The 13057-nt window shown below is 34.2% G+C and overlaps 1 protein-coding gene across 4 annotated transcripts; it reads left to right on the forward strand.

Annotated features, from left to right (window-relative positions):
* The first annotated feature begins 1252 nt into the window (after positions 1-1252).
* On the forward strand, positions 1253-12181 carry LOC133454570 (uncharacterized). Of its 4 annotated transcripts, XM_061733295.1 has the most exons (7): positions 1253-1453; positions 1523-1624; positions 2282-2396; positions 4946-5058; positions 8835-8934; positions 9143-9262; positions 10766-12181. In XM_061733295.1, the coding sequence occupies exons 2-6, from the start codon at positions 1531-1533 to the stop codon at positions 9243-9245; spliced, it is 525 nt and encodes a 174-aa protein (XP_061589279.1). In that variant the 5' UTR covers positions 1253-1453; positions 1523-1530; the 3' UTR covers positions 9246-9262; positions 10766-12181. The 4 variants fall into 4 exon arrangements, with proteins under 4 accessions (XP_061589279.1, XP_061589278.1, XP_061589280.1 ...); XM_061733294.1 differs by having other exon boundaries at positions 1253-1624; XM_061733296.1 differs by having other exon boundaries at positions 1253-1624; positions 8835-8905; positions 9147-9262.
* Positions 12182-13057: the final 876 nt, after the last annotated feature.

A 13057-nucleotide genomic window follows, 5' to 3' on the forward strand; every position in this document is an offset into this window, starting at 1 on the left:
ATAGACAATCAAAGCTCGTCCAACTCTAATATCATAAATATTGTCATACTTTTAGCCAAATATCACATCCATTGTAGTAAATGGAGAGGTAACACACCCTCTTTTTCCTGTTTTATGAATGAATTTAAATTGTATTACTCAGCATTACTCAGACTAAAAGACTGGAAGGCAGCTAGGATGATCTCTTACATGATTTCTAAATCACTACTCCTCTAAGCTACTCTCATTGTGTGGTTTAGCTCCTCTGATTTTCTTTTGGTTTGGTCTTATGTCATTATCATTGCACTTGCCCATTTAATTTATATTTAAACAATTAAATGCCCCCTAGTCCTTTTTCTTTCTTGTTTTGTGTATTTATGTTGTTTTGTTATTGTTCTTCATGTAGCATTACAAAGAAGAATTTGAAGTAGACTTGTGTTTCCTCTACGAGAGTTTGTATTGTTGTATTGTTTGTATTGGTGTCTTTGTTAATAAAGAAAGTGAGGAGAAGAAAAAAAAGGTTCAATTAAACAGTAAATAACAAATAAAATGAAATAAAATCACAAGAAAAGAGGTATAATAATAAAAAGCACAAGTTGTTAAAAAGTAAGGGCAGTAGAGTACAGAAGGTAAGTATTTGATTTAAAGCAAGACAAGGCAAGTTTATTTGTATAGCACAATTCAAGACAAGGGAATTCAAAGCGCTTTACATCAACATTAAAAGCAGCAAGACACAATTAAATAGTAAATAACAGTTGTTTCCTGGTATTTGTTAAGAGAGTTTGTTAGAGTCTTATAATCAGAATCAGAAAGGGGGTTTATTGCCAAGTTTGTTAACACACACAAGGAATTTGTTGTGGTGATTGGTGCAATACTATAAAAATAAAAATATAAAAACAAACAAATATATAGAGATAAAATAAGAGATAGAATAAAATAAAATGTATAAACAGAAATGTACAATATGAAGTGCCGGATATGAGTCTTTACAAAAAGTGACGTAGGATGACAGATGACAGATAAAATGTATAAACAGAAATGTACAATATAAACAGAAATGTACAATATGGGGTTTTTAAAGTGCCGGATCTTAATAAGTGTACTTATAAATAAACAGTATTATAATATAAGTTTATTTCATATGTCAATACTAGAAAGAAACTACATTGAAATACATATTATATATAGTACTAGTTCCTCGTGATTAACAGTAGCGGAAGGACACATTCTCCGTTGTGCGTGAGGGCTGTCGTCATTAACATGCGCCTCTTGTTTACAGACGCCTGAAATCTCTCAAACATCTTGGTTTTTAACGCTAATCTTTTGAACCTTATATTGTATTAAAAACAAAAATCACGCATTTATACAGTACACAATAAATAGTCCGACCATTATCGACGAAACTGCTATTTTTGGACATCATTTGGAGGAGTATTTGGTTGATATAGTGTCACATGTGAAAGAAAACCATCTGGTAAAGTGAAGGTTTTAAAGTAAAACACTGGCTCAACATGTCAGCTGAAGGAGGTTTTTTAATGTGAAGGTCCAAGCATGAACGAAGAAGAAGAAGACGTGGATGCACTGGGTGAACAGCTGTACAGTCTAATTTACCCCAAACACACAGATAATGCTGGGAAACTCACAGGTGAGGTTTAGTTTCTAATTACCTCCTTAAATATAGTCATAAAGAAACAGACATTTTTGTTTTGGGCAGGAATAAAAGAACCAATATTAAAAGAGATGTACATCAGTTAAGGCTAGAGAAATTTGGAATAGTTGTAATAACAACCTAAAAATCAAGTTTAAGAAATTGTTTAAAGAAAATACTGTAAATTTAAATATATATATATATATATATATATATATATATATATATATATATATATATATATATATATATATATATATATATATATATATATATATATATACACATATATGTATATATATATATTTAAATATAAAACACTATAATTATAAAGTATACTATCAAAAACATTCTAGAATGTGAAATGTCAATTTTATATTTTGTCTTACTTATTTTTGTCTTCTTTATGTATTGTTTGTTTCCACGGAGTAAAAGCTAATGTCTCATATTTTTGCTGATCATAATAAAAAAGGGTAGGCACTATAAGCTACGGCTTCAGCCTACACCTTTTTCGGCTAAATAAATGTTGTTTTTTCTTTCCTTTTCATCTTGTTCTGCAAAAAGTGTGTACAAGCCGAAATAAAGATTCATAACAATATCAAACATGACAGAAAGAAAAAGCAAAGTGTGTGCACCTGGATGTGTGTGTTTCAGGGATGCTGCTGGAGCTGCCTGTACCTGTGCTGATGCAGATGCTGCAGGACGAGGCCGTGCTGAGCTCAGCTCTGGAGAAAGCTGTGACAGCCCTGCAGCTGGCACACGACGGCAGGTATCGTAGATATGCACAAGTCACAATAGTCTCTAAACCAGGGGTCTTCAATGTTTTAGATGTCTCCTTGCATCAACACATCTGATTCTAACAGAGGTGTCAAAAGTATTCACATTCATTACTCAGGTAGAAGTATAGATACTAGAGTTTAAAAATACTCCTGTAGAAGTTGAAGTATCAACTCAAGTTTTTTACTCGAGTAAAAGTATAAAAGTACTGGTTTCAAAACTACTTAAAGTATAAAAGTAAAAGTAATGTAAGGGGGAAAAAAGCCATTAAGGACAAAAGCCATTGAAAATGAATGCATCTTAGTATAATGCAAATATATTAAAGAACCATATATGTGTACTATTGAGCATTAACATGTGTTTCAGAGAGCAGGAGATATAGTTGCCTATAAGTATTGTAATGGTGCAAAAAGTCAAACTTCAGAGGCATGTTATCATTTATCCTAACTGGAACTGGACAAGAACATCTGAAACAACCACAACCAAATTCACTCTATCCGGATGGAGCAATTTAACTGGATAGTTTTTTTTTTAAAGGCCGAAATGAAATAAAGTAACGAGGCTGTTTCTAAAATGTAAGGAGTAAAAAGTACAGATAATTGTGTGAAAATGTAAGGAGTAAAAGTAAAAAGTCGTCTGAAAAATAATTACTCCAGTGAAGTATAGATAACCAAAATTTCTACTTAAATAAGGTAACGAAGTATTTGTACTTCGTTACTTGACACCTCTGGATTCTAATTAATGGTGGTCACCAGCTTGTCACTTGTATCATGGTGCAATGAAGCTTTAACATGCAGGACGGGGGGTCCTGAGGACCAGGGTTGAAGACCCCTGCTCTAAACCTCATGTATCCCCAGCTGAGGAGTAGCTTGATGGACAGTATGATTTTTTTTTTTAAGGGTACATCTGTAAAAGGAAAATATTATTCTTATGTGTAGGGTATTTCAATATTTGTGACCAATATTTTATCAAGGAGAATTGGTTAACGGATGTCCAACCTAAACATCAGTCTCTTCAGAATGACATTTCTGGACTTTGTCATTTTAGATTAGATTAGATTAGGAAGGTCTGGTTTGCCAGATTGACGGCAGCCAAAAAGATCATTGTACAACGATGGAATCCACTTCATGACATTTCAAAAACTAATTGGCTGAGAAGCTTTTTGGATATCTCGTATCTGGAACTTTCTTCTGCAAGGATTAATCAAGCGCAACAAGGAACAATAGCACTGGGGACGAACTTGAAAACGGAACTGAAAAACCTACTGAATGTGTAATTAAATGGATCAAGGTGTGATTTATATCTGAATGATGGAGGGGTGGGTTGGGAAGGGGGATTGAAGATGTTGATTATTATTCTTTATTATTGTCATATGTGTATTGTTGGTTTTGTGTATATATATATATATATATATATATATATATATATATATATATATATATATATATATATATATATATATTAGGGCTGGGCGATATGGACCAAAAGTCATATCTCGATATTTTCTAGCTGAATGTCGATACTCGATATATATCGATATTTTTTCTGTGCCATAATTGGGGTTTCCCCCAAAGCATTATAGCATAGCATCTCTGTTAGCTTCATTTTTTTCTGAGGCAAACCCTTAAAAAAACAGTCAGTTTTAATACAAAGCCTCGTGCCAAATGTCACACAGGTTCCTTTATTAACAGAGGTCTGCACAATATCAAAATGTATAAAACAAATTAAATAAAAATAAACTGCCTGCATATATAGAATAAAAATGCTTCTTGAATAAAATAAAACAAATATCCCTTTCCTGCATAACAATTCAATTAAAATACACTGTACAATTAATACAATGTAGACAGTAACAGGCAGACTTTTCCACTGAGGTTGACAGTTGTGCAAATAACAAAACATTTGTGCAAATCTCAAATAAAACATTCAAGTCAATTTGTCACAAAATAAGCTACCGGTATATCAAAATCATAAAAACATTTTTTTTTCTTTTTTTAATAATCGATATAAACGATATTGTCTCGTACCATATCGCGTTTGAAAATATATCAATATATATTAAAATCTCGATATATCGCCCAGCCCTAATATCTCTCTCTCTCTCTCTATATACATATATATATATATATATATATATATATATATATATATATATATATATATATATATATATATATATATATATATATATATATATATTGTGAAAAGCAATAAAAAAATGTAATGTACAATACAGTAAAGTAGTAAATCCTGCTGAGACCATAAACATGAGAATGTACAGTATAAAGAATATGTGCAGTCCCATTGGAGACAATAAATAAGAGCAGCAGTTGGTTAAATAGCAGATGTTTTTGGTTGTTGTTTTTTTTGCTTTTTTTGTCTCTACTTTTGACCCATCTCTAGTTAGACTAGAAGCAGTTGGGGTTGAGAGCCTTGCTCAGGGGTCCAGGGTGGTTCACCTCCAGTCCACTTCTGTAACCAGTAGGCTGCCACTCCCCGTCATAACCCCTTTATAGTGGTTTTTTTTCTTATACAATATAGTGAAGGATCATGTAAGGATGAAGATGAGGTGTCTGCGTCCTCTGACTCTCTCGGGGAGCAGCTGTTTGATCTGGTAGACGTTTACAACACTGGCCATTCACAGAAAATCACAGGCAAGTGAAATGCACTAAACACACTCAAACACAAGCTGATGACGAATCTGCTTCATGTTCAGACAAGTTTAACAGTTTTCTTGCATCACATTAGCTCCATTTACAATTTAACAATTAATAACACCAGGACAAGAATGGTGGAAACTAGGGCTGGGCGATATATCGAGATTTTAATCAGGGTGCTTGCCCAAGTCTTGAAAGTCTTAATAAGTATGGAATTTTGAAACACTGTTTTCCAGACCTTGAAAAGTCTTGAATTTTGTGTGAAAGTCATAATGAAGTATGGGGGAAAAAATGTATGGTAGAATTTTACAGTATGCTCAAAGGCATTGTGAAATGAGAAATAGAAAGGTAGGCTATAAAACTTAGTTTATTTAACTATAAAAATAGTTTATTTTTTGTTCTTACCAAGTGAGCTAGGTCAAATATGCACTTTTATGTGTTGTGATACAGCTGGTTCAGAAGTTAAAATGAGATAACATAAAGATAAGATCAGTCATGTCAAGGACAGAAAAAATAAGATGTGAGTGAAGAGACTGAATTCTACCTACATTCATCCATCCATTCAAGTGTTTTTATAGATAGTCTTTGTGACACTTGTTTGATGTGAAATTCATGTACTTGTGATTTTCATGTTTTGAAACGTTTTCATCGGTAAAAACATAATTTACTGTGAATGATGCATTCATTGAATACTAGCCTATAAAAAATTCTAACAAACATTTTTAATAAACACAATTGGTACAATCTCAACCAATGAAGTAGGCAGTAGGCACACAAGTATACAAGTACGTAAAGTTAAGGTCTTGGGAAAAAAATATCAGTTTTAAAAAGGTCTGGGAAAAGTCTGGAATTTTAATTTGGAAAAAGAGCAAGCATCCTGTTAATATATATCGATATATTTTCAAACGCGATATGGTACGAGACAATATCGTTTATATCGATTATTAATTTTTTTATTTTTTTTTAACGATTTTGATATAGCTTATTTTGGGACAAATTGACTTGAATATTTTATTTGAGATTTGCATAAATGTTTTGTCATTTGCACAACTGTCAACCTCAGTGGAAAAGTCTGCCTGTTACTGTCTACATTGTATTAATTGCACAGGGTATTTTAATTTAATTGTTATGCAGGAAAGGGATATTTGTTTTATTTTATTCAAGAAACATTTTTATTCTATATATGCAAGCAGTTTATTTTTATTTCATTTGTTTTATACATTTTGATATTGTGCAGACCTCTGTTAATAAAGGTACCTGTGTGACATTTGGCACGAGGCTTTGTATTAAAACTGACTGTTTTTTTAAGGGTTTGCCTCAGAAAAAATGAAGCTAACAGAGATGCTATGCTATAATGTTTTGGGGGAAACCCCAATTATGGCACAGAAAAAATATCGATATATATCGAGTATCGCCATTCAGCTAGAAAATATCGAGATATGACTTTTGGTCCATATCGCCCAGCCCTAGTGGGAACCCATCTCTCCAAGTCAACGAGACACTGTTTTCAGCCAATAGGCTTACTTGTATTTCTCCAGCAGCTGACCTACAACCTTTGAGCACATTTTTATTTGTTGGTATATCTTTGCCTCTATAGTCATTGACAAACATGTTGGGTACTGGAGAAAGTAAATTCTCACTCTCTTTAAAAGAAAAAATATTAAGGCTTTTAATGACTGACCTTAACCTAAGTTATAAACTGTAGACTGACACTACGACCTGTTGAGTATATTTCCTCCTTACACCACCAAAAAAGCTCTGACCAGTCAGGACGTGAACAAAGAACATCTGATGGTGTCTGGTACTGGGAGTCTCCCAAACCTGAAAACAGGAGCGTAAGGATTATGCTCCTGTTTTCAGGAGTGTAAGAACAGAAACAACCATGAATAAAGACCGAAGCCACACACTCCACATAAGGTAGTGCAGGTTGTTTCACCAACTACAGCTGGCCCACTGGCACCAGAGTGGTGTCCTCCTCCTTTTGTGGTTTTAATGCTATGGCTGTATAGTGTAAATGATTTATTGTAAGTTTAAAGCCATATTATAAGAATAGATACATATAATAGATCCTACTGATATTTTTTAATAAGGAAACCAGAGTACATTAATTGCATTAATCATGAATAAATGTATCATTCATTCATCCATTCATTAATAAATTCAGTATTAAGTACTGTATTTTCTGGACTATAAGCCGCACCTGCATACAAGTCGCATCCGCTCTATTTAAAAAAAAAAGATATGCAATCCGCAGATATTTATGTTGTTAGATTAGATATTTACTACATGTACAGAAGGATTTTGAACTGTAAATGATGTACATGTATGTACCTAAATAGATCCTTTCCTAACAGTGTCTTTTAACACAGCAGCAACTTTGCTGATTAAAACGGGACAGAACAAAGTGAAAATAACTGGTATTTATTTATCTATTTATCTGTTTGAAATCTGCTTCTACCTACTTCTATCTGCTAAAGAAGAAGTAGCGTATTCTTCTTTGCATTTATTTTGTCTTAGTTTTGATTCTAATTCCGGTTAGAGCGCCCCCTAGTGGTGGAAGAAAAATCCACAGAATAGCCGCACCTTTGTATAAGATGCACGGTTGAAAACCTATGAAAAAAGTAGCGGCTTATAGTCCAGAAAATACGGTAATTGCATTAATCATGAATAAATGTATCATTCATTCATCCATTCATTAATAAATTCAGTATTAAGTATTCATTTTGAAATGGGATGTTGTTTATCCAAACTGTCTTAGTTCTGCTAAATTAGTATATCCTATTAGTGGTATGAAACTCTCTTCTATTGCTTTATAACACTCTTAGATCAGTATATTCACAGACACCCAAAGAGACCTACCTTAGGAAACTTTGGATCTCATTGTCTCAAAATGTACCTGCCTAGTCATCATGTCGCTGAAAGCACTACTGTGTCTTAGGGCTGTTCGATTTTGCCCAAAAATAAAATCTCGATTTTTTTCTCTCAAAATCCGATTTTCGATTACGATTACGATTACGATTATTTTGTGAATTGACAAAAGGCAAAGAAATGATTTCAAATATGCTGTTTTTTTATTGAAAATTTGCCCCATTGGGCTTTAAGTGCAAACTTTGCTCTTATTAAACCAAAAATGAATGAATAAAGTGCAAAACTCTGTAAAATAAGTTGAAAAAAAGTTTTAAAAAATATAATAAAATATAAAGTTTCATCTCTGAAAAAAAAATCAGCAAATCAGCACTTGCAAACATACAGTAAGTTATATTTCCAATAGATAAAACAAGACATTTTCTAATTAAACTAAACTGGGTCTTTGCATGCTAAATAATAATGCAACCCATGAAGGAGGTAGAGGTGTGTAATGTCAGTCATTACATTTGCTATTCACATTTGCAAGTTTTTTGCAAGGAACACGAGCCGGTCTACCGCATCTGGCTTGAGGGATGCCCGGTGGCATGTTCCAACGCCCTCTCCTACACTAAAGAGCCTCTCCGATGGGGCACTTGTCACAGGTATTGAGAGGTATTTCCATCAATTATTAATGTGGTATCAATCATTAATATGTGTGCAGACAAGGTAAAAAAAAAAAAAAAAAAAAAAAAAAAAAAGTGAAAAATCGATTTTACGATTTTCACGTTTTAACATCGTTCTAATTACATAATCGCGATTACGATTTAAAATCGATTAATCGAACAGCCCTACTGTGTCTACGCCCGTTGTTCAGAAATGAGTTGATTAGTACTGGTTTAAAAAACCGATCACCTGTTTGTTCATAGGAATGCTTCTGGAGCAGCACAAAGATGCAGTTTTACATCTTCTTTCAGACCCCAAACACCTGGAGGAGCAGGTGAATCTTGCTCTCAAGACACTAAAGGAGTATGTATCTTACCGCTGTCTGTAGAATATTTATACTCACACTTGCTTAAAATCCTAAAAGAATTATTCTGTTTTTCAGTGCTCAGAATTCCCTATGTTATTTTTTAACCCAGCCATGATTTATCCAGGTCAATAGAAGTTAATGTTTGTATTATAAAATATTGAAGAAGCAGTGTTATTGACTGCCTGTGATAATGCCTTCCTTAAGACAGAATGTGGAGGAGGTGGACGTCAGCGACTCGTCAGAGCTAATGATGCAGACCGGCTGGGAGAAAAGCTCTTCTCCTGGTGGAAGAGATGGATCCAGTTAATGCAAATGATATTACAGGTGACTGGACATTCGTTATCCAAAATACAAGGTCTCTAGGGTAGGAATGGGTGATATTTTATCGTTCACGATAAACCGTCAAAAAATTCCCCACGGTAAAAATTTGTCATCTGGCGATAAAAAACGATAAATTCTCGTTGATGTTTTTTGTGTAAAGCTGATTTATGGTTCTGCGTTAAATCCACGCACAACGGATGGGAAGGAAGAAGGAAGGAAGGAAGGAAGGAAGGAAGGAAGGAAGGAAGGAAGGAAGGAAGGAAGGAAGGAAGGAAGGAAGGAAGGAAGAAGGAAGGAAGGAAGGAGGAAGGAAGGAAGGAAGGAAGGAAGGAAGGAAGGAAGGAAGGAGGAAGGAAGGATATGAGCCTGATAGAAGAAGAAGAAAGAAAGAAAGAAGAAAGAAAGAAAGAAAGAAAAGAAAGAAAGAAAGAAAGAAAGAAAGAAAGAAAGAAAGAAAGAAGAAAGAAAAAGAAAGAAAGAAAAGAATAGAAAGAAAGAAAGAAAGAAAATAAAAGGAGAAGAAAGAAGAAAGAGAGTAGGAGCAAGAAGAAAGAAAAAGAAAGAAAATGAAAGAAAGAAGAAAGAAAAAGAAAGAAAGAAGAAAGAAAGAAGAAAGAAGAAGAAGAAGCAAGAAAGAAAGAAAGAAAGAAAGAGAAAGAAAGAAAGAAGAAAGAGATAGCAGAAAGAAGAAAGAGAAGAGAAAGAAAGAAAGAAGAAAGAAGAAAGAAAGAAAGAAAGAAAGAAAGAAGAAGAAAAGAAGACAGAGCAAGAAAGAAAGAAAGAAAGTAAGAAAGAAAGACAGAAAAGAAAGAAAGAAGAAAGAAAGAAAGAAAGAAAGAAAGAAAGAAAGAAAGAAAGAAAATAGAAGAAGACACGAAAAAGAAAGAAAGAAAGAAAGAAAGAAGAAAGCGAAAGCAGAAAGAAAAGAAAGAAGAAAGAAGAAAGAAATGAGCAGAAAGAAAGAAAGAAAGAAAGAAAGAAAGAAAGAAGAAAGAAAGAAAGAAAGAAAGAAGAAAGAAAGAAAGAAAGAAAAGAAAGAAAGAAAGAAGAAAGAGAAAGAAGAAAAGAAAGAAAGAAAAGAAGAAAGAAAGAAGAAAGACAAAGAAAGAAAGAAGAGGATAAATTCCGGTTGATACGTGTTTGTGTAACAAACATGGGCGATCTGAGTCATTCCTGTTTTGCAGTACAGGTGGTACTAATATAATTGGTTTTTTATAATTAAATTTAATTGGTGTAGTTTTAGTAGTATTTAGTATCTTTTAGAGCAGTGTTTTGGCTCCAAAGACTGAATGTGGTGATAGATTTATAGTTACAAAGGTGGAGTTGAATTGGTATTTATTTTATCATCATTTTTATCGTTATCGGGATAAATGCCAGAAATTATCGTGATACATTTTTTAGTCCATACCGCCCATCCCTACTCTAGGGGCCTTATGAGGTATTGATATGGATTAAATTCTCGTAACTCTAAAGATATCTGAGTTGTGTTATTGTGCCTGTGTACAGGTATGCTCTTGGAGATGGACCCAGCTGTTCTCCAACAGCTGCTCAGTGACCGCACAATGCTGGAGGCTGCTGTTCAGAAAGCACAAAAAGCACTGGATCCCCAGAGCTGAGCCTTCTCAAGTCCAACAAAACAATACATTTGTTAATAAGTAACTTTTATACCCAGATTTTGTCGGGCAGGTAAAATCCTCTGTTGGTTTTAAGTGACTGTGGAGTGGACTGCTTAAAAAGTTTGACTGGATGGACAGAAGATAACGTACAAGTCTGAAAGGCCTCATTTCATCAAAAAACAACTTTGCGTTTTATTTATTTTTCAGATTGACCAAATGTGTGTCATTGGTTAATGGGGAAAAGACTTTCCATCAGTGCTCCTTCTTGCATCAGAGCCAAACTTCCAGTCCAAGAGATTGAACCCATCGCTCCTTGATGGACTTGTTTACATTAATAAAGTATAAGCTATACAAATGAGAGCATTTCCTTAAGACTCTAAATTAAGTATTGATTTAAGGACTGCCAACTAACGTGCTTTTTTTAGTTTTGCTTTTTTACTGTAGCCCCAATGGTTCAGCTGTGTTTACAATCAGAACATTCTGTATAAGACAAGCAGTTTATGCAGTCAGATGAAAAGAAAGTATACCGTCTTTCTAATGTTGTACATATTAATACAGTTCAAATCATGGGATCCCTACCAAGTCAGAAGTATTGGGTTAAAGCCAATGAATAAGTCATGTAAATAATTCATACCAGGTTGTACCACCTTTTCTTTCAGAACTACTTTAAGTCTTCATGGCAAAGATTCAACAAGGTGTTGCAAAAACCTCTCATAGATTCTAGTCCAGGGGTCGGCAACCCAAAATGTTGAAAGAGCAATATTGGACCAAAAACACAAAAATCAAATATGTCTGCAGCCGCAAAAAATGAAAAGTCTTGTATAACTTAGAATGAAGGCAAATGCCGAAAGGCGAAATGTTGAGAAAAAAGTCGAAATGTCGAGAAAATAGTAAAAATGTCGAGAAAAAAGTTGAAATGTTGAGAAAAAATTCGACATTTTGAGAAAAAAGTCGACATGTCGAGAAAAAAGTCAAAATTTCGAGAAAAAAGTCGAAATGTCGAGAAAAAAGTCGAAATGTCGAGAAAAAAGTCAAAATTTCGAGAAAAAAGTTGAATTGTCGAGAAAAAAGTCAAAATTTCGAGAAAAAAGTCGAAATGTCGAGAAAAAAGTCGACATGTCGAGAAAAAAGTCGAAATGTTGAGGAAAAAAGTCAAATTTTCGAGAAAAAAGTTGAATTGTCGAGAAAAAAGTCAAAATTTCGAGAAAAAAGTCGAAATGTCGAGAAAAAAGTCAAAATTTCGAGAAAAAAGTCGAAATTTCGAGAAAAAAGTCAAAATTTCGAGAAAAAAGTCGAAATGTTGAGATTAATGTTGAAGTACAACTTCAAAAAAAAGTTGAAATGTCGAGAAAAAAGTCGAAATGTCGAGATTAAAAAGGAAAGGAAAAAGGAAGGAAAAAAAGGAAAAAAAAGAGAAAAAAAATAAAAAAAGGTCAAACATTTTTGAAAAAGCTCCAGGAGCCACCAGGGCGGCGCTAAAGAGGCTCTAGAGGCTCTAGAGCCGCGGGTTGCCGACCCCTGTTCTAGTCCATATCAACATGATAACATCACACAGTTGCTGCAGATAGCCGACTACACATTCATCTCCTGTTCCACTGCATCTCAAATATGCCCAGTTGGACTGACATCTGGTGATCCTGCTGGAAGTAGCCATCACAAGATGGGTACACTGTGGTCATAAAGGGATGGAAATGATCAGCTTTGGTTGTTTGTTGCTTTAACTTTTGGCCAATTGCCCAAAGTGTACCAAGAAAATATTCCCCCCATCATTCCACCAACAGCTTGAACTGTTTATACAGGATGAATCCAGGCTTTTCATGTTGTTTAAGAGAAATTCTGGTTTTAACATCTGAAAGTCACAGCTGAAATGTGGACTCTTCAGACCAGGCGACAGGTGAGCCTGTGAGCATTGTAGCCTCTGTTTCCTGTTCTTGGCTGACAGGTATCCAGGTGCAGTCTACTGCTGCTGGAGCCCACCTGCTTCAAAGTTCACCTTACTGCTCATTCAGAGATGATATTCTGCACACCTGAGTGGTCATTTGAGTTACTGTTCCCTTTCTGTCGTCTCCTCTGACATTAACAAAGTATTTTCGTCCAGAAAACTGCAGCTCACTGGATTTCTACTCTTTTTTTTCCCCAGATCATTATCTGTAAATCCTAGGGATGATTGTGCAGGAATATT

The sequence above is a fragment of the Cololabis saira genome, chromosome 11 (genome assembly GCF_033807715.1).
Source record: "Cololabis saira isolate AMF1-May2022 chromosome 11, fColSai1.1, whole genome shotgun sequence".
Classification (NCBI taxonomy): domain Eukaryota; kingdom Metazoa; phylum Chordata; class Actinopteri; order Beloniformes; family Belonidae; genus Cololabis; species Cololabis saira.

Coding starts and splice junctions, on each gene's coding strand:
- LOC133454570 (XM_061733294.1), top strand. CDS start 1,531: ATGAACGAAGAAGAAGAAGACGTGGATGCACTGGGTGAACAGCTGTAC. Junction 1,625..2,281: donor TAATGCTGGGAAACTCACAG/GTGAGGTTTAGT, acceptor TGTGTGTTTCAG/GGATGCTGCTGGAGCTGCCT. Junction 5,059..8,834: donor CCATTCACAGAAAATCACAG/GCAAGTGAAATG, acceptor GTTTGTTCATAG/GAATGCTTCTGGAGCAGCAC.